The 22,863-nt window shown below is 46.1% G+C and overlaps 1 protein-coding gene across 1 annotated transcript; it reads left to right on the top strand.

Annotated features, from left to right (window-relative positions):
- The first annotated feature begins 868 nt into the window (after window positions 1–868).
- MPHOSPH10 (M-phase phosphoprotein 10) lies at window positions 869–22,465 on the top strand. The gene is made up of 11 exons (XM_029066452.2): window positions 869–1,003; window positions 5,296–5,935; window positions 8,449–8,585; window positions 11,476–11,722; window positions 12,718–12,859; window positions 13,228–13,295; window positions 13,914–14,051; window positions 14,195–14,305; window positions 16,089–16,196; window positions 17,276–17,506; window positions 22,267–22,465. The coding sequence occupies exons 1-11, from the start codon at window positions 897–899 to the stop codon at window positions 22,411–22,413; spliced, it is 2,076 nt and encodes a 691-aa protein (XP_028922285.1). The 5' UTR covers window positions 869–896; the 3' UTR covers window positions 22,414–22,465.
- The last annotated feature ends 398 nt before the right edge of the window (window positions 22,466–22,863 follow it).

Raw genomic sequence — 22,863 nt, 5'->3', positions numbered from 1 at the left:
CCTTCCAAGCTCTTAGTCCAGAGCTCTGCACCTAGTGAGCGCTCACTAAATCCTATAAAATGAAGGACTGTCTCCCTCTGTTGCCCAACTGTCCTCTCCAAGCGCTTAGTCCAGTGCTCTACACGTACTGAGCGCTCACTAAATACTATAAAATGAATGAATGAATGAATGTCTCCCTCAGTTGCCCAACTGTCCCTTCCAAGCGCTTAGTCCAGAGCTCTGCACCTAGTGAGCGCTCACTAAATCCTATAGAATGAAGGAAGGACTGTCTCCCTCTGTTGCCCAACTGTCCACTCCAAGCGCTTAGTCCAGTGCTCTGCACATACTGAGCGCTCACTAAATACTATAAAATGAATGAATGTCTCCATCAGTTGCCTAACTGTCCCTTCCAAGCGCTTAGTCCAGAGCTCTGCACCTAGTGAGCGCTCACTAAATCCTATAAAATGAAGGACTGTCTCCCTCTGTTGCCCAACTGTCCTCTCCAAGCGCTTAGTCCAGTGCTCTACACGTACTGAGCGCTCACTAAATACTATAAAATGAATGAATGAATGAATGTCTCCCTCAGTTGCCCAACTGTCCCTTCCAAGCGCTTAGTCCAGAGCTCTGCACCTAGTGAGCGCTCACTAAATCCTATAGAATGAAGGAAGGACCGTCTCCCTCCGTTGCCCAACTGTCCACGCCAAAGCGCTCAGCGCAGCGCTGGGCACGTAGTAGGCGCTCGGGGGGCGGCCCGTCCTGCGCCCTCCACTTCCGGTCCGGTGGGGGGGGGGGCCGGCGGCGGAACGTGGTGGGCGCGGCGCGGTTTCCTGCCGGAAGCCGGGGAGGGGACGGACGCGCGCGCGCGCTGGGTCCCCCCCACGTCACTTCCGGCGCCGCGCGTGGAGGCGGCGGCCGCCATGACGGAGGAGGGGAGGCCGCGCCGGCGGCCCTGGCGCCTCAGGCTGTTGGAGCGGTGTCTGAGGGAGCTCGACGCGGCCACCGCCAGGCCCGAGAGGTTCCTCAGGTAAGGGGGAGGCCCGCAGGCCCATCGGGTCGATGGAGCCCCGGCTTGGTCGTTCCAGGCGCTTAGTCATTCATTCAATAGTATTGAGTGAGCGCTCACTAGGTGCGGGGCACTGGACTAAGCGCTTGGAGTGGACAGTTGGGCTACAGAGAGAGACATTCATTCATTCAATAGTATTGATTGAGCGCTCACTAGGTGCAGAGCACTGCACTAAGCGCTTGGAGTGGACAGTTGGGCTACAGAGAGAGACATTCATTCATTCAATAGTATTTAGTTGGGCAACAGATACATTCATTCATTCAAGAGTATTGATTGAGCGCTCACTAGGTGCGGGGCACTGCACTAAGCGCTTGGAGTGGACAGTTGGGCTACAGAGAGAGACATTCATTTATTCAATAGTATTTAGTGAGCGCTCACTAGGTGCAGAGCACTGGGCTAAGCGCTTGGAGTGGACAGTTGGGCTACAGATACATTCATTCATTCAAGAGTATTGATTGAGCGCTCACTAGGTGCGGGGCACTGCACTAAGCGCTTGGAGTGGACAGTTGGGCTACAGAGAGAGACATTCATTCATTCAATAGTATTGATTGAGCGCTCACTAGGTGCGGGGCACTGCACTAAGCGCTTGGAGTGGACAGTTGGGCTACAGATAGAGACATTCGTCCATTCATTCGTATTTATTGAGCGCTTACTATGCGCAGAGCACTGGACTAAGCGCTTAGAATGTACAATTGGGCATCAGATGGAGACAAGCAATCATTCATTCATTCAGTCGTATTTATTGAGCGCTTACTACGTGCAGAGCACTGGACTAAGTGCTTGGAATGCACAATTGGGCATCAGATGGAGACATTCATTCATTGATTCGTTCAATAGTATTGATTGAGCGCTTACTGTGTGCAGAGCACTGGACTGAGCGCTTGGAGTGGATAATTCGGCAGCAGAGGGAGACATTCATTCATTCAATGGTATTTAGTGAGCATTTACTACGTGCAGAGCACTGGACTAAGCGCTTGGAATGGACAATGGGGCAACTGATGGAGACATTCATTCATTCAATGGTATTTATTGAGCGCTTACTCTGTGCAGAGCACTGGACTAAGCGCTTGGAATGGACAATTCAGCACCAGATAGAGACAATCCCTGCCCATTGACGGGCTTCTCTGTTCCTTGAGGAAGGGATAAGAATAATGATAATGTTGGTATTTGCTAAGCGCTTCCTATGTGCCGAGCACTGTTCTAAGCGCTGGGGTAGACAAAGGGGAATCAGGTTGTCCCACGTGGGGCTCGCGGTCTTAATCCCCATTTGACAGATGAGGGAACTGAGGCCCAGAGGAGTGAAGTGACTGACCCACAGTCACACGGTTGACCAGGGGCAGAGCCGGGATTCGAACCCATGCGCTCTGGCTGCCGAGCCCGGGCTCCTGCCACTGAGCCACGCTGCTTCTGACCCCAGGACCGGGGTGACGTGCGAGTGGGTGTCCGAGTGGGCTGGAGTGGGTGGTCATTTTTTTCCCCAAGGATGAGGGTGACCGTTAGGTGAGCGTCTTCTCCCCGGGCGAAACTCCTCCCTCCCACCCCTCTTGCCCCCTCTGTGAAAGTGAAGAGTGTAATTGGGGCCTGGACAGATACCGTTCCCTTCCAAATCAAGCAATCATTCATATTTATTCATCCCCCCCCGAGCAAAGTGCTATGGTTTTGCACTATGTATATACTGGGTTTATGCTGTGTACTTTTACCAGTGTCTTACCACATCGTTTAGCACAGAATAAGTGCTAAATAACCACCATCATTAATAGTATTGATATCAGGCGCTTACTGCTTTCGACGACGTTGGTATTTGTTCAGCGCTTCCTATGTGCCGAGCACGGTTCCAAGCGCTGGGGTAGACACAGGGGAATCAGGTGGTCCCACGTGGGGCTCACAGTCTTCACCCCCATTTTACAGATGAGGGAACTGAGGCACCGAGAAGTGAAGTGACTTGCCGAAAGTCACCCGGCTGCCATGGGGCCGAGCAGGGATTCGAACCCCTGACCTCTGACTCCGAAGCCCGGGCTCTTTCCACTGAGCCCCGCTGCTGCTTAGAGATAGTACAGTCAGATATATTTTCTCTCCCAAAGTGGGAAGGAGAGCGGGTGGTGAATCCTCATTTTACAGATGAGGAAATGGAGGCGCAGAGAAGTTAAGGGACTTGCCCAAGATCCCACAGCAGGCAAGCGGCAGAGTCAGGATTGAGAACCCAGCTGTCTTGATTCCCATTTTTGAGCTCTTTCCACCAGGCCACGCTGTGTACAGTAGAGATAGAAATAATAATAATAATAATGCGGGTATTTGTTAAGCGCTTACTACGTGCAGAGCACTGTTCTAAGCGCTGGGGGAGATACGGGGGAATCAGGTTGTCCCACGGGAGGCTCCCGGTCTTCATCCCCATTTTACGGTGAGGGAACTGAGGCCCAGAGAAGTGAAGTGCCTTGCCCACAGTCACCCAGCTGACAAGGGGCAGAGCCGGGATTCGAACCCATGACCTCCGACTCCGAAGCCCGGGCTCTTTCCACGGGGCCACGCAGCTTCTCTAGAAAACTTGGTTCTGAGTAAGACTAGGCCGTGTCTATATGTAGAAGGTGGATGTGAGGGCACCAAAGGTTAATTGGCAAAGTGTGGGAGAGAGTACCTGAGAGAAGAAAAGGAATTGGAGATGGGCTCCTAGAGGGGATATGATTTTTGAAGGGCTCTGAAGATGGAGAAGAACCGGGATTGGGAGGGGGAAGGAGTTTCAGGCATTAGGAATATCCAGAATTTAGAAGAAGGTAGAAGGCACAGGGACAGTGGAGAAAAAAGTGGCTTAGCGGGCCTCGTCACTTAACTTCTCTGGGCCTCGGCTCCCTCGTCCGTAAAAAACGGGGATCGAGACTGTGAGCCCCAAATGGGACGTGGGCTGTGCCCAACCTGATTTTCTTGGATCTACCCCAGCGCTTACAACGGTGCCTGACCCATGGTAAGCTTGTAACAAAATGCTATTTAAAAAAAAAATAGAGAAAGGCGTCACGTAGGGAAAGAGTTCATTCAGTATAGTATTTATTGAGCGCTCACTAGGTGCAGAGCACTGTACTAAGCGCTTGGAATGGACAAATGGGTAGCAGAGACAGTCCCTGCCCTTGGACGGGCTTACAGTCTAAGGGAGCGGAAGATAGCTGATGGAATGTCTTTTAAACCAATGGCCGGAAATTTCTGCTTAATGTGAAGAAGACTTGGGTAAATCGTGTGAGGTTTTTGACGATATGAACAGAAGGATGTTTTAGAAAAACCTTCCTGGCAGCAGGTTGAAGTGCTGATTGGGAACAAAAAAACTGCCAAAACTATTGCGTCAATCTTGTGTTATCCCCCAAGTTAAGACATTCAAAAGACAATAAAAACTGCAGAGGCAGATTTTCGCACTAATGTACTAATAGATGAATTCTGGTGACCTTTGCCCCAAATTTCTGTTCACTCTCTTATAAATTCTTTGAAAGCAGGGAAGCTATCCAGTAATTGTAAAACCAGTAACATCTTATGCTCTCAATACATGGATCTTGGAGCAAGAGCCAAAGTTCATTACACAGCTAATATTTTTATCGGTTTTTATTATTTCCTATTATGTGTCTGTAGCCAAGCTTCCTCTCCCTCTGTTTCTAGATCGTGTGCCCCACTGGAGCCAGAAATGTGTTTAATTCTTTTTTTTTTTTTTTTTATGGTGTCTGTCTAGTGCTTACTGATGTGCCAGGCACTGTACTAAATGCTGGAGTCGATACAGGATATTCATGTCGGACACAGTCCCTACCCCGCCTGGGGCTCACCGTCTTAATTCCCATTTGAGAGATGAGGGAACCGAGACGGAGAAGTGAAGTGACTTGCCCTAGGTCACGTGGCAGACGAGTGGCAGAACTGGGATTAGAACCCAGGTCCTTCTGAGACCCAGGCCTGTGCTCCGTCCACTAGGCCGTGGCAGTACAGTGCTTGCACAGAGAAAATGCCTATTAAACCCTGTTACTGTGAAAATCCTTTAAGTGCCTTGATCTTTAGGTCCTCCATCAGCAGCTAGTACAGAATGTTGTAATTCAGTCAGTGGTAGTCGTCCAACTCCCCCACCAAAATTTTCCAGATTTGCCGTGAGTGGCAAAACCCGTGAGAAGCTGCAAAAATGTCTTGATAGCAATGTGTGTTTTAGTTTATTTCCTATTTAGCGGAGGCGTCGGTGCCATGACACTTGGAAGCTGTAATTTCACTCATGAGCTTTTCCTTCTCTCCTTTATCAGTGTGCAAGATGGACTGGCTTCAGATTTCACTTCTTTAACAAAAACTCTCTATGATTTACACAAAAAGATCTACGTGTCCCACGGGAGCCCTTTAAATACGCTCACGGTTAAGAACTTCGACGACGAGCAAATCTGGCAACAGCTAGAGCTGCAGAACGATGCCATTTTACGGCACTTTGAGAGCGCTGTCAACAAAAGCCTCGCAGATAAAAAGCTTTGCCTGCTCCAGGCAACTGAAGATGTCTCAGAAATGGAGGCTGGCCGTCAAAAAGACACGGGACAGAAGCAAGAATCCAACCAGAAGCCTGGTGGTTTGGGGGAAAAAAGAGGTAAAAAAGAGAAAGGAAGGAAAGTCAGTGTGGCAGAAAACTCAACGATCGATGATGAGGCTACCGATCCTGACTTTGAGATCGACAAGCTACAGAAACAAATCAAGAAAACCAAGGTGTTTGTCAAACGAAGAGAGCGATCCATAGTAGATGATAAATTTTTCAAACTGTCTGAGATGGATGCCTATTTAAAGCAGATGGAGAAAGACGCAGAGAAAGAGGATGGTGAGGATGATATTGAAGCTGAAATCGATTATTTTGAAGACATTTATTCCGATGAGGAGGGGATATTTGAAAACAGAAATACAAAGGTAAAGGTCTTCACGTAACCAAATATTTTGCTCCGATTCCCTTCGATGTCTAAAACAAGTATTGTGTTTCTTACCTTTAATCACACTGAAGTCAGCTTGGCGAAGTGACCGTCTTAAATTTCACTAATTCCACTAGACTTAACTGATCACCTCTCTCATTCTTATTTATGTTCCCAATCGAAGAAGAGAAGCATATTTGGGCTGCCTTACTATAGCACGTGCTTTCATGACACAATTTGGACATGACAGGAAGGCGGTATTAGGAAGCATTCTTGGCGGGATACGAGTCTGTTTTGGGTGTGCCGTGATCCACAAGTTTGCCCAAGCAGGTTCAATGCAGGGAGGAACAGCTGCGATTTACTCGTATCCAAAACAGTGCCTGGTACATAGTAAGCACTTAACCAATAACAGTATTATTATTGATAACAATGAGCTGCCGGTTTTTGAACCACTTGCGATATTCAATTCAGTAAAATAATATGTGGAAAGGGGGAATTCATTCAGTAGTATTTATTGAGCGCTTACTATGTGCAGAGCACTTGGACTAAGTGGCTACAATGTACAGTTTGATGTTTATTGATGTATTGTACCATCCCAAGCGTTTGGTACAGTGCTCTGCACAATTGCCATTGTTCTCGTCTGTCCGTCTCCCCCGATTAGACTGTAAGCCCGTCAAACGGGAGGGACTGTCTCTATCTGTTGCCGACTTGTTCATCCCAAGCGCTTAGTACAGTGCTCTGCACATAGTAAGCGCTCAATAAATACTGTTGAATGAATGAATGAATGCATTAAATTCGATTGAGTGATAAGGATATGAAGTGTGCTCCTATCAAGTAGTCGTCGTTATCTGTTGAATGCTCGTTGTGTGCAGAGTACTGTACGAAGCGCTTAAGCCTAAATTCTGTACTAGTGGTGGACATAATAGTACATATAAGCGTTTGTATCAAATGTTCTCCCCGAGAGCATTTTTGCACTATCTATCCTGTAACCCGTTAATTCCTATAGAACCAACTGTACAAACTTATCCTAACAAGAGGTTTTTGAAGAACATTACCACATCAAGGCAGAAGTGACTATATTCTACCAATTAACAGTAATTCAGTAATCATTTATTGCAAATTTAAAGGTATTGAATCCCACTGGAAAAAATAGGGCTAGGTCCACACAAAGAGATTTCCAAAAAAAGCCTAAGAGTTACTGAAAAAAGAGAGTTTATTGTAATCTTAAATTTTTCTACCTGATTGTTTCCAGGCTTCTGCAGTGACTGGCCTAAATCTATATGGGCTAAGAGGGTGATGTACAGGTAGTTGAAAGCTGTGCTGATTTTTATCTATAACAGTACCCCCCCGTCAGCACTCTTAATTAGTTTTATGAAAGTTTCATGTTTAGCGAAAGTGTACTGAATGAAGCGTGGTTTCCCAATAAGAATATTTGCATTGATATGTTCCCTGGATTCAAAAAATGATCAAAATACCATAAAGGGTTGAAAAAAGTGTCAGACAATATAGTTGCCTAATAAAGCAGTAGTGTAAATTTGTACTCATAAATCTAGCTGCTGACAAAAATCATGTAATAGGTTCAATTGTATTTGAATGGGTACTGTATGCCAAGCACTGTAGTAAGTGCTTGGGAGAGTACAATATAACAACAGATGCATTCTTTGAGCCTGTTCTTGGGCAGGGATTGTCTCTATCTGTTGCCGAATTGTACATTCCAAGCGTTTAATACAGTGCTCTGCACACAGTAAGCGCTCAATAAATACGATTGAATGATTGAATTCTTTGCCCACCACGAGCTCACAGTGTAGAAGGGGAGACATTAATATAAGTGAAACGTTTATAAAGATATACGTCAGTACTTTTAAAATTGCTAACGTATTAGAGTTCTATCATTAGCACGAAATAGACAGGTGCTGTTGAAGTGGAGTCGAATCCCTCCACAAGGCAGGCTGAGGGAAAGAAGAGGAGACATAGTTTTTGAATCAGGATAAACCTCTCACTGTCAGTCGTATTTATTGAGCATTGTTAAGCTCTTGGGAGTGTTCAGTACAACAATATAACGGACACATTCCTTGCCTATGTCTAGAGGATCATAAGCTTGCACTGTAGAAGCAGGGCAGTATATGGAAAAGGGAGTACTATTAAAAAAAACAGCATTAAAATTAAAATAAGGTAGTCTAGAAAAGCTGTCACGCTGTGGACATAGTGGAGGATCCCAGTAGCTGCCTGACAAGGGATGAGAAACAGCAAGTAAAATGGCCATTGGGATCGTGTTTTTTTGCTCCATTACTAAAGCTGGTCTAGTTCTGCCCAGGTGAACACCAAATTAGGATTGGAAGAAGGGAAAGACAAATAAATTCATTTGCCAGTTTCAAAGACTTGTGTAACGATTTTGGCTCAGTCTTCCGTGTCGATTCTGTGTGCTGAGAAATAGTGACTTTTAAAGGATTTTCTCTGAGTTAATTCCCTCTCTTGCATCGATTTTACCTATTTCCTCTTTTTTTTTTATTGTAGTCAGCTGAAAGTGCTAGAAATCTGACATATGAAGATTTCTTTGACCCAGTTGAAAGTGATGAAGATGTAGCTGGCAATTCTCAAATGAGTGAAGATTCGGAAGAGGACAATATTTCTGAGGAAGGAGTGTCTGAAGAGTAAGCATTTTTAGTTATCGCCATTTAGATGCTTTTTAAATAATATAGTGCTTACTATGTGCTAGGCAGAGTACTAAGCATGGGGTAGATGCAAGCTAATCGGTTTGGACTCAGTCCAGGTCCCACCTGAGGCTCACAGTCTTAGTCCCCATTTCTACAGATGAGGTAACTGAAGCACAGAGAAGTTAAGTGACTTGTCCAAGGTCACACAGCAGACAGGTGGCAGAGCCGAGATTAGAACCCAGGTCCGCCGACTCTCAGCTCAGGCCCGTAGTCTTTCCACTGGGTCACACTGCCTAATCTAGGATTGTATTAGTCTTGATATGAGGGAAAGGCCATTTAAGGATCTCTCGGCTGTTTTATTTTGTATAACAGTTCTTACCAATCAGTCATAGTGCTTATTGTGTGCAGAGCACTGTACTAAGCCCTTGGGTGAGTACAACACAGTGGAACAGACACATTCCCTGCCCACAGCGGTCTTACAGTCTAGAGGGGGGAGACAGGCATTAATAAAAAAATAAATTACAGATATGTTCAGATAGTGCCGTGGGGCTGGGGAAGGGGGTGGTCAGGGAGTGAGTCAGGGCAAAGCAGAAGGGAGTGGGAAGAGAGGAAATGAGGGCGTAGTCGATGTGCCTTTAATAAGGCTTTGAAGGTAGGGAGAGTGATTATCAGAGATGAAAAGGGAGGGAGTTCCAGGCCAGAGGCAGGATGTGGGCGAGAGGTCGGCGACGAGATAGACCAGATCGAGGGAGGTGGACGTTAGGAGTGATGGATGCAGGCTGGGTTGTAATAGGAGAGCAGCAAAGTGAGGTAGGAAGGGGCAAGTGAGTGCCCTAAAGCCGATGCTAAGGAGTTTCTGTTTAATGCGGATGTGGATGGATAACCACTGGTGATTCCTGAGGAGTAAGAAACTCGGACTGAAAGTCTTTATAGAAAAATGATCTGGGCAGCGGAGTGAAGTAGATCCTGGAGCGGAGTGAGACGGGAGGCAGGGAGGTCAGTAAGAAGGCTGATAGAGTAATCAAGGCAGGGATAGGAGAAGTGCTTGGACTACCTTGATAGTTTGGATGGAGAGGGAAGGGCAGATTTTAATGATGTTGTGAAGGTCGAAGTGACAGGATTTAGTAATGGATTGAATATGGGGGTTCGAGGGGAGAGAGGAGTCAAGGGTAACACCAAGGTTATGGGCTTGTGAGACAGGAAGGATGGCGGTGCTCTCTACAGTGACGGGAAAGTCACCGGGAGGACAGGGTTTGGGTGAGAAGATAAGGAGCTCTGTTTTGGACTTGAGTTTGAAGTGACGGGAGGACATCCACGTAGAGGTGTCTTGAGGGCAGGAGGAAATGGGAGACTACAGAGAGGGGAAGAGATCAGGGCTGGAGATGTGGATTTGGGAACCGTCCTCATAGAGATGGTAATTGAAGCCATGGGAGTGAATTCATTTGGGGAACCGTCCTCGTAGAGGTGGTACTTGAAGCCATGGGAGTGAATTAATTTTGGGAACCGTCCTCATAGAGGTGATACTTGAAGCCATGGGAGTGAATTAATTTTCCAAAGGAGTGGGTGTAGATAGGGAATAGAAGGGACCCAGAGAACTGAACCTTGAGGGACCCCCACAGTTAAGGGGTGGGAGGCAGAGGAGGAACCTGTGAAAGAGACTAAAAACGTGTGACCAGAGAAATAGGAGAACCAGGAGAGGACTGTGTCAGTGAAGTCAAGGTTGGATAATGTTTCCAGGAGAGAGGCAGTGGTTGATGGTGTCGAAGGCAGCTGAGAGGTCGAGGAGGATTAGGATGGAGTAGAGGCCGATTTGGCAGGAAGGGGATCATTGGTGATGTTTGAGGGCAGTGTCTGTGGAGTGAAGGGGTCGGAAGTCAGATTTGGGTGGGTGAGGGCAAGGGTCAAGAAGAGAATTGGAGGAGAGGAACTTGAGGGAGTGGGGTGTAGACAGCTTGCCGAAGGAGTTTGGAGAAGAGTGGTAAGAGGGATATGGGGCAATAACTGGAGGAGGGAGCCTGGGGATCAAGGGAGGAGGTGGGTTTTTTTAGGATGGGGAGTCGTGGGGGTGTTTGAAAGCAGTGGGGAAGAAACCATTGGAGAGCGAGCTGTTGAAGATGGCCGTTAGGGAAGATAGGATGGGCCGAAGGAATGGGATCAGATGCACAGGTGGACGGGGTAGATTTCGGGAGAAGGTAGGGAATGATGAGAGAGTTGAAAAAGGGGCAGGAGGAGGGAGGGACTGGAGAGGAGCAGAGGATATTTTAGGGAGATCGCACCTGATAGTTTCATTTTTCTCAATAAAGCAGGTAGCCAGGTCATTAGGGGCCAGGGATGGGGGAGGTATGGGGAGAGGCAATTTGAGGTGGGAGTTAATTGTCTGTAACAACTGGCAGGCAGTGGGCACGGGGGTCAATAAGGATGAAGAGATCATTTTTCCCAGCAGAGAGAGTTGAGTTAGAGCATGCGAGGATGAACTGGATGTGGATGACATGGGCTTGATATCTAGATTTCTTCCAGCAGCTCTCTGGTTTTCATTGATGTCAAACAAATGTCATCAGTTAACAGTGAATTTTAAACTGTGAAGTTGGTAGCTGCTTCCTTGTGGAGTCATGAGAAAATGAATCATTTTCTTGGAAATCTGATTCTATCTCTTGTCTGTTTAGAAAACTGCCAGTTACTGAATTTACTCCTGAAATCTTGATTACTTTGGAAGACCTGAAGAAGTGTTAGGTGTTTGCTTGAGGTTATTGGATTTTGTAATAGAGAAGCTTCATTAGTGAAGAAGACCGAGGGTTTTCTTCTTGACTCTCACACCCCCCTTTTTGTTTAGGTACGTTAATTGGAAGTGTTATTTCCCGTCAGTGTCTTAAGTATCTTGACATTTTAGGGATGAAGAAGAAATCCAAGGAAACAAAGACAAAAAACAACACAGAGAAGCTTTGAAAAGAGTTAGCTTTGCTTTGCCTGATGATGATGATGATGATGATGGTGAAGGTGATGGTGATATCGATGATGATGATATCGATGATGAAGATGACGACGACGAAGATGACGAAATCAAAGAAGATACAGATAGGCTTGGGAAGGAAAAACACTCTGTAGTAAAATCTTCCTTTGAAAAACGAGAGGCAAAGGTAGCTATGTAGAGGGTAATGATTTTTTTAAAAAATAAGATCCTGCATTCATAATTAAAGTTGAATTTTATGTTAAAACTCAATTTAAGTTCTTGCCATGAGAGTTGGCCAGCTGTTAGTTACTTACCTTTCGTTGCCCTGGTCTCGTCTCTGCACTTCTGACCGATTCTGCCTCCTTTCTCTCCTCCCATTCCATTCTCCTCTAATCTTTGGGGACTGCAACCTTCTCGCTGGTGATCCCTGTATCTCCCCTTACCCTCTGCTTCATCTGTTTGTTAATCTTTTGCTTCACCCCACTTTTGCCAGTCCTTAACACGTTAGATCTCCCCCTCTCCTGCTCCACCATACCACTGTATGACCAGTATCTTCTCTCCCACAGTGTCACCTCTGCTCCCTCGGCACCGAAGTGTGCCTCACCGTATTTTGAGGAAAAAGGAAAATCCAGGGCCTGGACCGACCTCTACCACTGCAGACTCTGGCCTGTGCTAACTCTGCTTATCCCTTCTTCTCAGCAACACGCTATTCCTCCCTCACTGACCCTTAGGTCAGTTGTCCCCAGATGTGAACATCCCAAGGTCTCCTCTTGGCCTTCTACCTACTCTACACTTGCTCACACACTCCTCCCTCCTGGAACTCATCTCCTTTCCCCCTTTTGCGTCTGACAGACTACAACTCTCCGCACCTTCGAAACCCTACTGATACCCCACCTCCTCCACGAGGCTTTCCCCGATGAATTATTTTTCTCCCCCAGGCTACACTTTCCCTATCAGCTCAGCACATTTAGATTCACTTTCACAAATCATTTTCCACATTCTACTATTTGAGCCCTTTTCTTATCCTATTTGTAAATTATTTTATGTCTTCCCCAGGTACAGTGTAAACTCCTCAGGGGCAGGAATTGTGTCTTCAGTAGTTCTTTTCCAAGTACTTAGTACGGCGCACACGGGCACTCAATAAATACTATCGTTTGATGGTTTTACTCCTTGCCATTTTAGATGACAGAGAGAATTAAATCATTGGAGAAAGAATTGTTGGAACCAAAACCTTGGCAGCTGCAAGGAGAAGTGACTGGACAAAAGAGACCAGAAAACAGCCTTTTAGAGGAAACCTTACATTTCGACCATGCGGTCAGGATGGGTAAATATTGGACATTTATTTTACGCTTCCTTTTTTGTATTGTACATAGAGAAAATTACAGTTCAACATTTTTGATGATCCGTTGAAGACGACATAATGGTTCAGATGCAGCTGACGCTTTTGTAAATCTAAATGCCTTAAAATGGCAATGGCTGGTCATGGGCATAATGCATTTTGATTTTTTGCTTGGCCAATATTGATACATATGATGGTTTTTCTAACCACTTCTTTAGGATGCTTTACATGGTGTTCAGTTCTGCATATATTTACTGGGTTAAAGTAGCCTTTCATTTCCAAATCTGGTAGTTGTTTAAGGTGCTTTTGTTGATAAACATTGTCACATGTCTTCTTTTTTTTCCTCTTTTAAGCTCCTGTGATCACGGAGGAAACTACTTTCCAACTTGAAGATATGATCAAGCAAAGGATAAGAGATCAGGTTAGTAAGATTTAATTTAGTCTTAAGACACCCAAAAATGAAATGGAAATGAATGATATTCCATCATTTTGGGGACATTGTAAATGGTGTGTCGAATCGCTTCATACATCAGCCAGTATCCTGCCAATGGTATATTGTAAATTTGTAGGAGATTCAGGGCATTGCACTCTCTTTGCTTAGAAGTCAGGGGTTGTTCTTGGGAAGAGTAAAAATGTCTCTCCGAGTCAAAGAAAACACTTGGCATTCGTCTTGTGTGTTGCTATGATATGTCGTGTTTTTTTAATCTCCAGGAAGGTCGAAGTACTTTTAAAGGCATGAGGAAAGAATTTATAAATTAAGTAATGAGCCTTCCCTTCCCTTTTCCCTTCCCTTATTCATTCCCTTCCCTCTTCTGCTGTCTCTTGCTCGCGATATGTCATCTTTGCCACCTTAGATCTGGGTCTTGCTTCCTGCCTCCCTAGAGATTGTAGTGAATACCCTTACCGGCCCTGAAGTCGTCCTTGCTTTACGTGTATGCCGTAGGAGGTTAATAAATCTAGTAGTAAAGTGAGATTTTTCCACAGGGAAGTATTCTTACAGCGTTTATAAGTTAAATTCTTCTTCTCTCCAATGTTTTAGGCCTGGGACGATGTGGTTCGTAAAGAAAAACCCAAAGAGGAAGCATTTGAATACAAGAAGCGTTTAACTTTGGATCATGAAAAGAGTAAACTGAGCCTTGCGGAAATTTATGAACAAGAATATCTGAAACTTAACCAGGTAAAACCTGAACCAGAAAAAATGCTAAAATCTAGCAAGTATTTTAATTTGGTTGGAAAAATCTTCAGCAATGCTTAAATGCATTTTTGAGCCATTTAATCTGACGCAGTATTCGTCTGATGCTATTGTGCTAATAACCGTAGAAAAATACAGAAGAGGAGGCAAACCCTCAACACGTAGAAATTCAGAAGATGATGGATTCACTCTTCCTACAATTGGATGCTCTTTCTAACTTCCACTTCACACCTAAACCAGTGAGTATATTTCCCTGTGAAATAACTGTCATTTCATTTTGCTCCTCTTTGCCTCCCTGTTAATTTAAGGCTTGTTGTTAAAATCAAAGTTTCTAATCTCTCCTATTCGATGCGAGTCTAAGAGCAACTCTTTGAGAAAAAAATCGATTGACTTTTGGATGGTAAACTTCCTTCAGACCAGCAGGACTTAGCGGTTTTGTGCAGATTGCCAACGGAGATCGGCTACTATTAGGCAGAAATAGCAAAGTGTAGATTTGCGGTAAAATAACCTTGCTCTGGATTATGATAAATTGTATTTGGAAAATGAACAAAGAGGTGGATGTCTCGGTAGTTCCTCGAGCTTTTGAACTCCAAGCTGGAAATTAAAAAGGGTCTTTTTTTGTTATTTTTAATAGTATGTAAGTGCTTACTCTATGCCAGACACCGTACAAAGCGCCGGGGCAGATACAAGATTATCAGGTTGGACGTAGTCTCTGCCCCACCTAGGGCTCACAGTCTTAATCCCCATTTTCCAGATGAGGTGACTGAGGCCCAGAGAAGTGACTTGCCCAAGGGCATATACTTCCGACTCCCAGGCCCGTGCTTTATCCACTAGGCCGCACTTCTATTAAATGCGTTGCTTCGTATTGGATATGAATGCTGGGGTTCACCTCTACTACTATAAAACTGTGTATAATACTTTATCTTCAACTGACTTCTATATATACACCCACAGATTGGCTCTGGAATACCTATAGCGTGGTACTCCGTAGAAGTCAGTTGAAGAGCCAGGGTTAGGGACATTTATTCTCTTTATCCACTCTCCAGCCTTTTGCCCATCCACCCTAGAGTGCCTTGGTAGCGTGTGGGTAAAATGGACACGAGGTCAGTCTCGCCTTTGTTTGTTTACCGTTATCTCTTGATTAAGGATAATTTAAATTGCCCTGCACTGAGATTCTTCATAAAGCCATTGGATGTTTTTTGATTGATCCATTAGAAGTCATTGAAATGTATAACCCAGACATGCTATTGCGTTTAATTACTGTGGGCGTTTCGTTCTGTAAGTAGGCCCAGTTTTATCAGAATATGTGCTTCCACCGTGCATTTTGTCTAGAACATTGTTGTGGATTAGCATGATTTAGTGGAATGAGCACAAGCCGGGGAAGGCAGAGGACCCGAGTTCTAATCCTCGCTCTGCCAGTTGCTGCTCTGTGACCTTGGGCAAGTCACTTCACTTCTCTGTGCTCGGTTTTCTCATCTGTAAAAAGGGGGTTCGATGCCTGTTCTCCCTCCCATTTAGATGTTAGCCCTGTGTGGGACAGGGACTGTGTCTGACCTGCTAACTTGTATAACTGTATAACTTGTATAGCTGATCTGCTAACTTGTGCTTAGTACAGTGCTCTGCACATAGTAAGCGCTCAATAAATGCTATTGAATAGAATAGAATATACCCCAGCACTTGGGACAGTGCTTGATACATAGTAAGCCCTTCCTTAACAAATACCATGATAATAGTAATGAAGTAAAAAGAAATGACTCACGTTTGGCATTGGAAACAAAAGCATATTGAGCAGGTTTTCCCTCATATATGGTTTTGCAAGAATATGACACCCGATTTTAGAAGAACGCTGTAAGCATTTCTTTGATGCCCTAGGTTGTAAACTTTGAGGGCAGAGGATGTATCCACCTACTCTTATTTTACTCTCCCAAGTGCTTAGCCCAGTGCTCTGCGTTCAGTCAGCAAGGAAAAAATGCCACTGATTGACCGCATATTTTTTTAAAAAACGTGCTTCTTCCTTTCCAGCCCGTTCCCGAGATTAAAGTTGTCTCCAACCTTCCTGCTATAAGTATGGAGGAAGTAGCACCGGTCAGCGTGAGCGATGCGGCACTCCTGGCTCCAGAAGAAGTGAAGGTAAGGACTCAGTACGGAAAGCTAAGGTTTAAATTTTCGGTTTTGATAGCAGTTGGCTGTAGCTCTCTTGGGGGAGAAGAGACTCGATAGTTGCAAATCTCGCTGCTCTCTCATCACTGGCCAAATGAATAATGGAAATTAGGAAATTTGTTGGCAACAGAAACACCTATTTTTTGCCCAGACTAAATAAATGTACCCCTTTCTCTGTTCTCATCCTTTCTCCTTCTCCCTCGTGTCCTCGTACTCCTGTCATTTTCTCGGTTTCTTCTTGTTTTTTCACACCCCTTTACATATTTCATCAGGCTCTGTCATTTTGCCTTGCCTTCTCCCTCTCAAGCAACCCTCATTCACTTTCTCCCACATTTCCACAGCCGCTTTATGCATCCCATGCTTACTGTACCCTTCTGGGACATGGTGGATGAGGAGGAACCCGCAAATCATTTGGGGTGATAGTAGACCCTATCGGCAGGCATTCATTTCTAGATCGAGTCGAGTCACTCACGTCGATAAATGCTCATACTCGGTCTCTGCATCGGTGCTCCCGTTCCGTCTCACTGCTGTGCGACCTTCTTCCTCCCTCCAAGCAGGAGTCCGGTGGTCGGCTTGGGAAAGCTGGCTTTGTCATCCTGACCTGACCCCTGTTATCGATCATGGTTCCTCTCTGTATTAGCTCAGGGTATTTTCCACTTCTCCTTTAGAAGTAAGACGAAACAGGATCAGGATTGAGGAAGCCCGTAGCCGTGTCCCTCTAGTGTGGTCTGTGGCTATCCACTAGACCCAGAGTGGCATAAAGAAAGCAGGTGGACTCGTTAGCTCATCCGATTTTTAAAAAAGCACCAAAAGAACCCTGCAGATTACTCAGAGAGGGCAGGTGCTGTATGTTATTTTGAGGCTGGATTGAAGGAGATAAAGCTGACGGGCCTGTTGTTTTTGGCAGTAGACAAAATAACACCTAACCACAGTGCTGCTAAGGTGAAACAGCATGCAAAATATAGGGAATTTCCTGGGAAAGCTTGGGGTAGGTCAGAGAGGGTTTGGTAGTTCAATTTCTCATTATACTGTTTGGGTTTCCTTCGTAGGAAAAGAACAAAGCTGGAGATATAAAAACAAGTGCCGAAAAGACCGATACAGACAAGAGACGGGAGAGACGAAAGAAGAAACTCCGTAAGCGTATGAAATTCAAAGAGAAGGAAAGGAGACAGAAACTGTTGGCACAGACAAAACCGGAGTTGGCCAAGAAATTCAATAAAAATGTTGCTTCGGCACAATTGAAGAAGCTAACCAAAGCTGGAAAAGCATCTCTACTTAAGGTAAGGCATGGTTAAAATCTTTCAGTGAATAAACATGCTCAAAGGAAGCAGATAATTCTGCTTTATCACCGAGGGTTTTTTTGGCAGAATTGAATGTTAGTGCTTAGTTTATATTGCTTTCTGTCGATGTTGAAACTTTTAGTATCACCTAATGGCTGTGGACTTTTCAGGAAATATATTTCTTTTTCATAGCCTTTTTTTTCCTTCTGAGTTAAAAAAAAAAAAAATGATGAGGGTTTCATTAGCCCAGTGCCTGAAGCTACTCTCTACAAGTACTCTTGTTGGTTTGATTTTCTTTTCAGTTATTCGTTAAGCGCTTACTGCGTGCCAGGCACTGTACTGAGCACCGGGGTACGTGGAAGTCAGTCGGGTTGGGCAGTCCGTGTCCCACATGGGGCTCACAGTCTGAATCCCCATTTGACAGAGGAGGTAACTGAGGCCCGGAGAAGTTGAGTGACTTGCCCAAGGTGACACAGCAGGCAGGTGCTGCAGCAGTGTCCTCAAATGCTCCCTCTGAGTTCGGCAAAGAGTCATTGCCCCTCCCAGCGTACTTCACTTTTTACCAGGAGGTAACTTGGGATTCAAGCAGAATCGGCCTAAGGTGTTTGAGAAATGGGAAGCAGCATGGCCCAGTGAAAAGGGCACAGAACTGGGAGGCAGGAGACCCGGATTCTTATCCCCACTCCCCCACTTGTCGGCTGTGTGACCCCAGGCAAGTCACTTGGGGAAGCAGCGTGGCCCAGTGGAAAGAGCCCGGGCTTAGGAGTCAGAGGTCATGGGTTCGACTCCCGGCTCTGCCACTTGTCAGCCGTGTGACCGTGGGCAAGTCACTTCACTTCTCTGGGCCTCAGTTACCTCATCTGGAAAATGGGGATTAACTGTCAGCCTCACGTGGGACGACCTGATGACCCTGTATCTACCCCAGCGCTTAGAACAGTGCTCTGCACGTAGTAAGCGCTTAACAGGTACCAACATTATTATTATTACTTCAGTTCTCTGGGCCTCGGTTCCCTCGTCGGTAAACTGGGAATTAAATAGCTATTCTCACTCCCTCTTTGACTTTGAGCCCCTTGTGGGACAAAGACAGGGACCGATCTGATCGCCGATGACTCCGTAACTAATCCAGCGCTCAGTTCGGTGGTGACACATAGTAAGCACTTAACTGTTCGCCCGTCAGCGGGCAGGGATCGTCTCTATCTGTTGCCGAATTGTACATTCCAAGCGTTTAGTGCTCTGCACATAGTAAGCGCCCAATAAATACTATTGAATGAGTGAAATACCATTATTATTATTATTACCGTTGCCATTATCGTTGACGGTGACGGGGTCTCCTGCCGGAATGAAGGATGGACCTCGCTCTCTGGATTTTTCCTTTTTTTTTAAATGATATTTAAGCGCTTACTACGCTGGGACAGAGAGAACATCGAGAGAGTAGGCAGGCAGGGATACAGCAAGTGGGGAGGGAAAAACCAAGGATATTTTCAAGTGTAGGACTATAAGCTTGTCGTGGGCAGAGAACATATCTACCAACTCTGTTATATTGTGCTCTCCCAAGTGCTTCGTGTAGTGTTGGGCGCACAGTAGGCGCTCAAGAGATGCGACCGACTGAATGAGCGACAGGAAGCAGGCCCCACGGCGTAGAGCGGGCCCCGTGCCGTAGTGCACCATGCCAGGGGACGGCGGCCTCGTTAGCCTTTGCAGGCTAGTTGCATTTCAGGGTCGCCGCAGGGCCTGCCCCCCCCCCCCCCCCCCCCCCCCCCCCGGCAGAATACCCTTGGTGTTTTTTCAGCCAGTCGATGCTCGCTGTCGAGCGCTAACTGCGTGCAGCGCCATGCCCTGAGCGTTGGGGAGAGTACGGTACGATAGAGTCGGGAGACAGGTTCTCTGCCCATCAGGAGCTTACAATCTAGAAACCTTCACCCCCTGATAATTATAGCGACAGTTTACGGGGCTAGTTCCCAGGCTCCTTCCCATCCTCTGCCTCCAAATTGTTGCCACACCGGTCTGGCTGGTTCCCAGCGCCACCTTTCCATCCTCCACATCCAAACTGTTACCGCACCGGTCCGAGCTCGTGTCGTATTCCTCCTCAATTACTGCATCGGCCTCCTGCTGACCTCCCCGCCTCCTGTCTCTCCCGACGCCAGTTCATCCTTCACCCCGCTGCCCGGATGATTTTTCTAAGAAGGAAAAAAATGATAATTCAATCCACATCTCCTCTAGTTGCCTATCAGACAGAAAGTCCGTACCGTTGATGTTAAAGCACTCGATCAACCGTCCCCTTCGTAGCTGACCTCGCTAATCTCCTACCGCAGCCCGGCCCGTACACTCGGCTCCTCCGGTGCCAACTCTCTCCCTGCCCCTCGATCCTGCCTGCCTCATCGACAGCCCCTTTCTCCCGTGCTCCCTCTAGCCCGGCACGGGAACTCTCTTCCCCGTCGTATTCGACAGAGCGCCCTTCTCCCCATCATCAAAGCCTTGTTCGAGTCACACCTCCTCCAAGAAGCCTTCCCCGACTAACTCATCTCCCCAGCTGTTCGCCCTCCCTTCTGTTGTCGCTTACGCACTTAAGCAGAGCGGCGGCACATCACCCATAACCCTTCTGCACATATCCTTATACTCTGCTGCTTGTCCTATCTGCAATTTATCTTAACGTCTGTCAACTTCACCAGAGCGGAAGCCCCTTGGGGGCAAGACTCGTGTCTGCCCCTTCTACTGTATTGTCCTCTCCCTAGTCCTTAGTACAGTGCTCTCTCTCTTTATAATAATGTTGGCATTTGTTAAGCGCTTACTATGTGCGGGACACTATTCTAAGCGCTGGGGTAGATACAGGGGAATCAGGTTGTCCCTCATGAGGCTCGCAGTCTTCATCCCCGTTTTACAGATGAGGGAACTGAGGCACGGAGAAGTGAAGTGACTTGCCCGTAGTCACACAGCTGAGAAGTGGCAGAGCCGGGATTCTTTATCTACTCTCTGTACCTCAATCTCCTCTCTCCCGCCACTGACCCCTTGCCCACATTGTCGTTCAGGCCCGGAATTCCCTCCACCTTCATATCCGACAGTCCCCCACTCTCCCCACCTTCAAAACCCTCCTAAAATCACATCTCCTCCGAGAGTCCTTCCCACACTAAACCCTCATCTCCCCTCTCTGTCCTCCCCTCTCTGCCCTTCGCCGAGAAGCGGCGCGGCTCAGTGGAAAGAGCCCGGGCTTGGGAGTCAGAGGTCGTGGCTTCGAATTCCGGCTCTGCCACTCGTCAGCTGGGTGACGGTGGCCAGGTCACTTCACTTCTCTGTGCCTCAGTGACCTCATCTGTAAAACGGGGATTAAGACTGTGAGCCTCACGTGGGACAGCCTGATTACCTGTATCTATCCCAGCGCTTAGAACGGTGCTCTGCACCTGGTAAGCGCTTAACAGATACCAACATTATTACCCCTTAGGCCATTTGATGCTCACCCCATTCCCACAGTACTTACCTAAGTATTCTTATGCTCTGCTATTTCCCCCGTATCTGTGATCTGTTTTAATGCGTGACTCCCCCTGATCTCCATAAGGTCCTTTTGGGTGGGGATCATGTCCTCCAACTCTACTGTACTTTCCCAAGTACTCAGTACAGTGTTCTGCACAAAGTAAGCAGTCAATCCCAATCAATCAAGGGATTGATTGAGCACTTACCGGGCACGGCACTGTAGTAAATGCCTGTGAGTGCCATTGATGGATTTGCTCTGCACACAGTAAGTACTCAGTAAATGCGATTGGTTTGACTGACTAAACTGGCCGCATTGCCAGGTAATACTCGGGAGAGTCATTTTTCCCACTGGTACTCCGGTTTCTAATTACGTCCAGCTTTGAAAGAAACTCGAATATTGTCGTGCATTGAAACTAAACTCGAATATTGTCGTGAATTGAAACTATTCGGTTCTAAATTTTGAAATAGATGAGGAACGTGTGCCGGAGCATTTACCTACTTTGGAAATGTTGGTGTCTGATGGTTTAAGTACCCTCCCTCCCCCCAACCAACGTACACCTCGATTCCTGCCTCTGTTCAGATGTCCCAGTAATGGGCAAGATAGCTGAGATGCAAAAAAGGAAGCTCAGTATTTTCTTTAGATAGTTGAATATTAATGGTAGAGTAATTATTTAAGAAATGCAGATTAAAAAGTACAAGAAGCAGCCTCGCCTAGTGGTTAAAGCGTGCCTCGGCCCATTAGGACCTGGGTTCTAATCCCCGCTTGGCCACGTGTCTTCTGTATGACCTTGATCGATTCACCTAATTTCTCTATGCCTCAGTTACCTCATCTGTAAAATGGGGATTAAGACTGAGCCCCATGTGGAACAGGGACCCGTATCCAACCAGATTACCTTGTATCTCCCCCAGGGCTTAGAACAGTACGTGGCACATAGCTAGCGCTTAACAAATATCGTTCTACAAATGGATAAATAAGTGAAAGAAAAAGTTTAGATAAGTCCAGTGTCTATTATTATTCTTATTCAGTTGCGGAGGCCCTTCCTCTGCCGCATTCTTCTTTTGGAAACGGAGTGGAAATGCTCTAATATTCATATTCTTTCTCGCCTCAACAAAAGCCACATAATAAGGGGTTCACAGGCAGACGGGTGGGGGACGGAGGGGAAGTTTTGTCCAAACAGTGGACGGTTGCAGAAACCTTGCCAGGCGTAAGGGTGAGTCAGGCCCTGACCAGCCTATTGGATCAACCGGGTGAAATAGAACTCTTGCTAACCTTACTTCATATTTTCTCATTTTAGGATGAAGGAAAAGATAAGGCGTTGAAGTCATCGCAAGCATTCTTTTCTCAGTTACAAGATCAAGTGAAAATGCAAATCAAAGAAGGAAAGAAAGGGCTAAAGAAACGGAAGCCAAAAGAAATGTCAGTTCATAAGCTGAAGCTGTAATACGTTTTGATGGCATAATGTAAATATTAAAGGAAGCCTATGTTTCTGAAAACCTTTACTGAATTTGTTCATTAGGCCTAAGGATGTGCATATAGTGAAATGGCAACTGAATTTAGGAAACTACTGGTCTTAGTGGCAGAGTTCTGTGGCTCAGGTTTATGATGTCAAACTGTTATCATTTGACTACTCTCTTCCTCTCTTTCCCTGACACCCTCCCTCCTCTCCTCCCCCAAGAAACCGAAACATTTCCTGTCACAGTGTTTTTACCTATTTTTATGGTAAAAGAGAAAAGAATCCCCATTCTGGCAGATCTTTTAAAAAAATGACAACTGTTTCTCCTGGATAGTTGTAGGCATTTATTCTGCCTGAAGGTTGAACCAGATGACTTCTGGAGGTCACCTTGAATCCCACATTGCAGCGAGAAAGTAATGTACTGCATTTTTTATTGGT

Source organism: Ornithorhynchus anatinus, chromosome 5 (assembly GCF_004115215.2).
Source record: "Ornithorhynchus anatinus isolate Pmale09 chromosome 5, mOrnAna1.pri.v4, whole genome shotgun sequence".
NCBI lineage: Eukaryota > Metazoa > Chordata > Mammalia > Monotremata > Ornithorhynchidae > Ornithorhynchus > Ornithorhynchus anatinus.
The sequence above is the reverse complement of the archived record's forward strand: the minus strand, read 5'-3'. Positions and strand labels throughout refer to the sequence as shown.

Bases quoted from the DNA above. Each gene is read 5' to 3' on its own strand.
- MPHOSPH10 (XM_029066452.2), top strand. From the start codon at position 897: ATGACGGAGGAGGGGAGGCCGCGCCGGCGGCCCTGGCGCCTCAGGCTG. The intron at 11,723-12,717 runs GTAGCTATGTAG...TTGCCATTTTAG, and splicing joins TTGAAAAACGAGAGGCAAAG to ATGACAGAGAGAATTAAATC. The intron at 14,306-16,088 runs GTGAGTATATTT...CTTCCTTTCCAG, and splicing joins TCCACTTCACACCTAAACCA to CCCGTTCCCGAGATTAAAGT.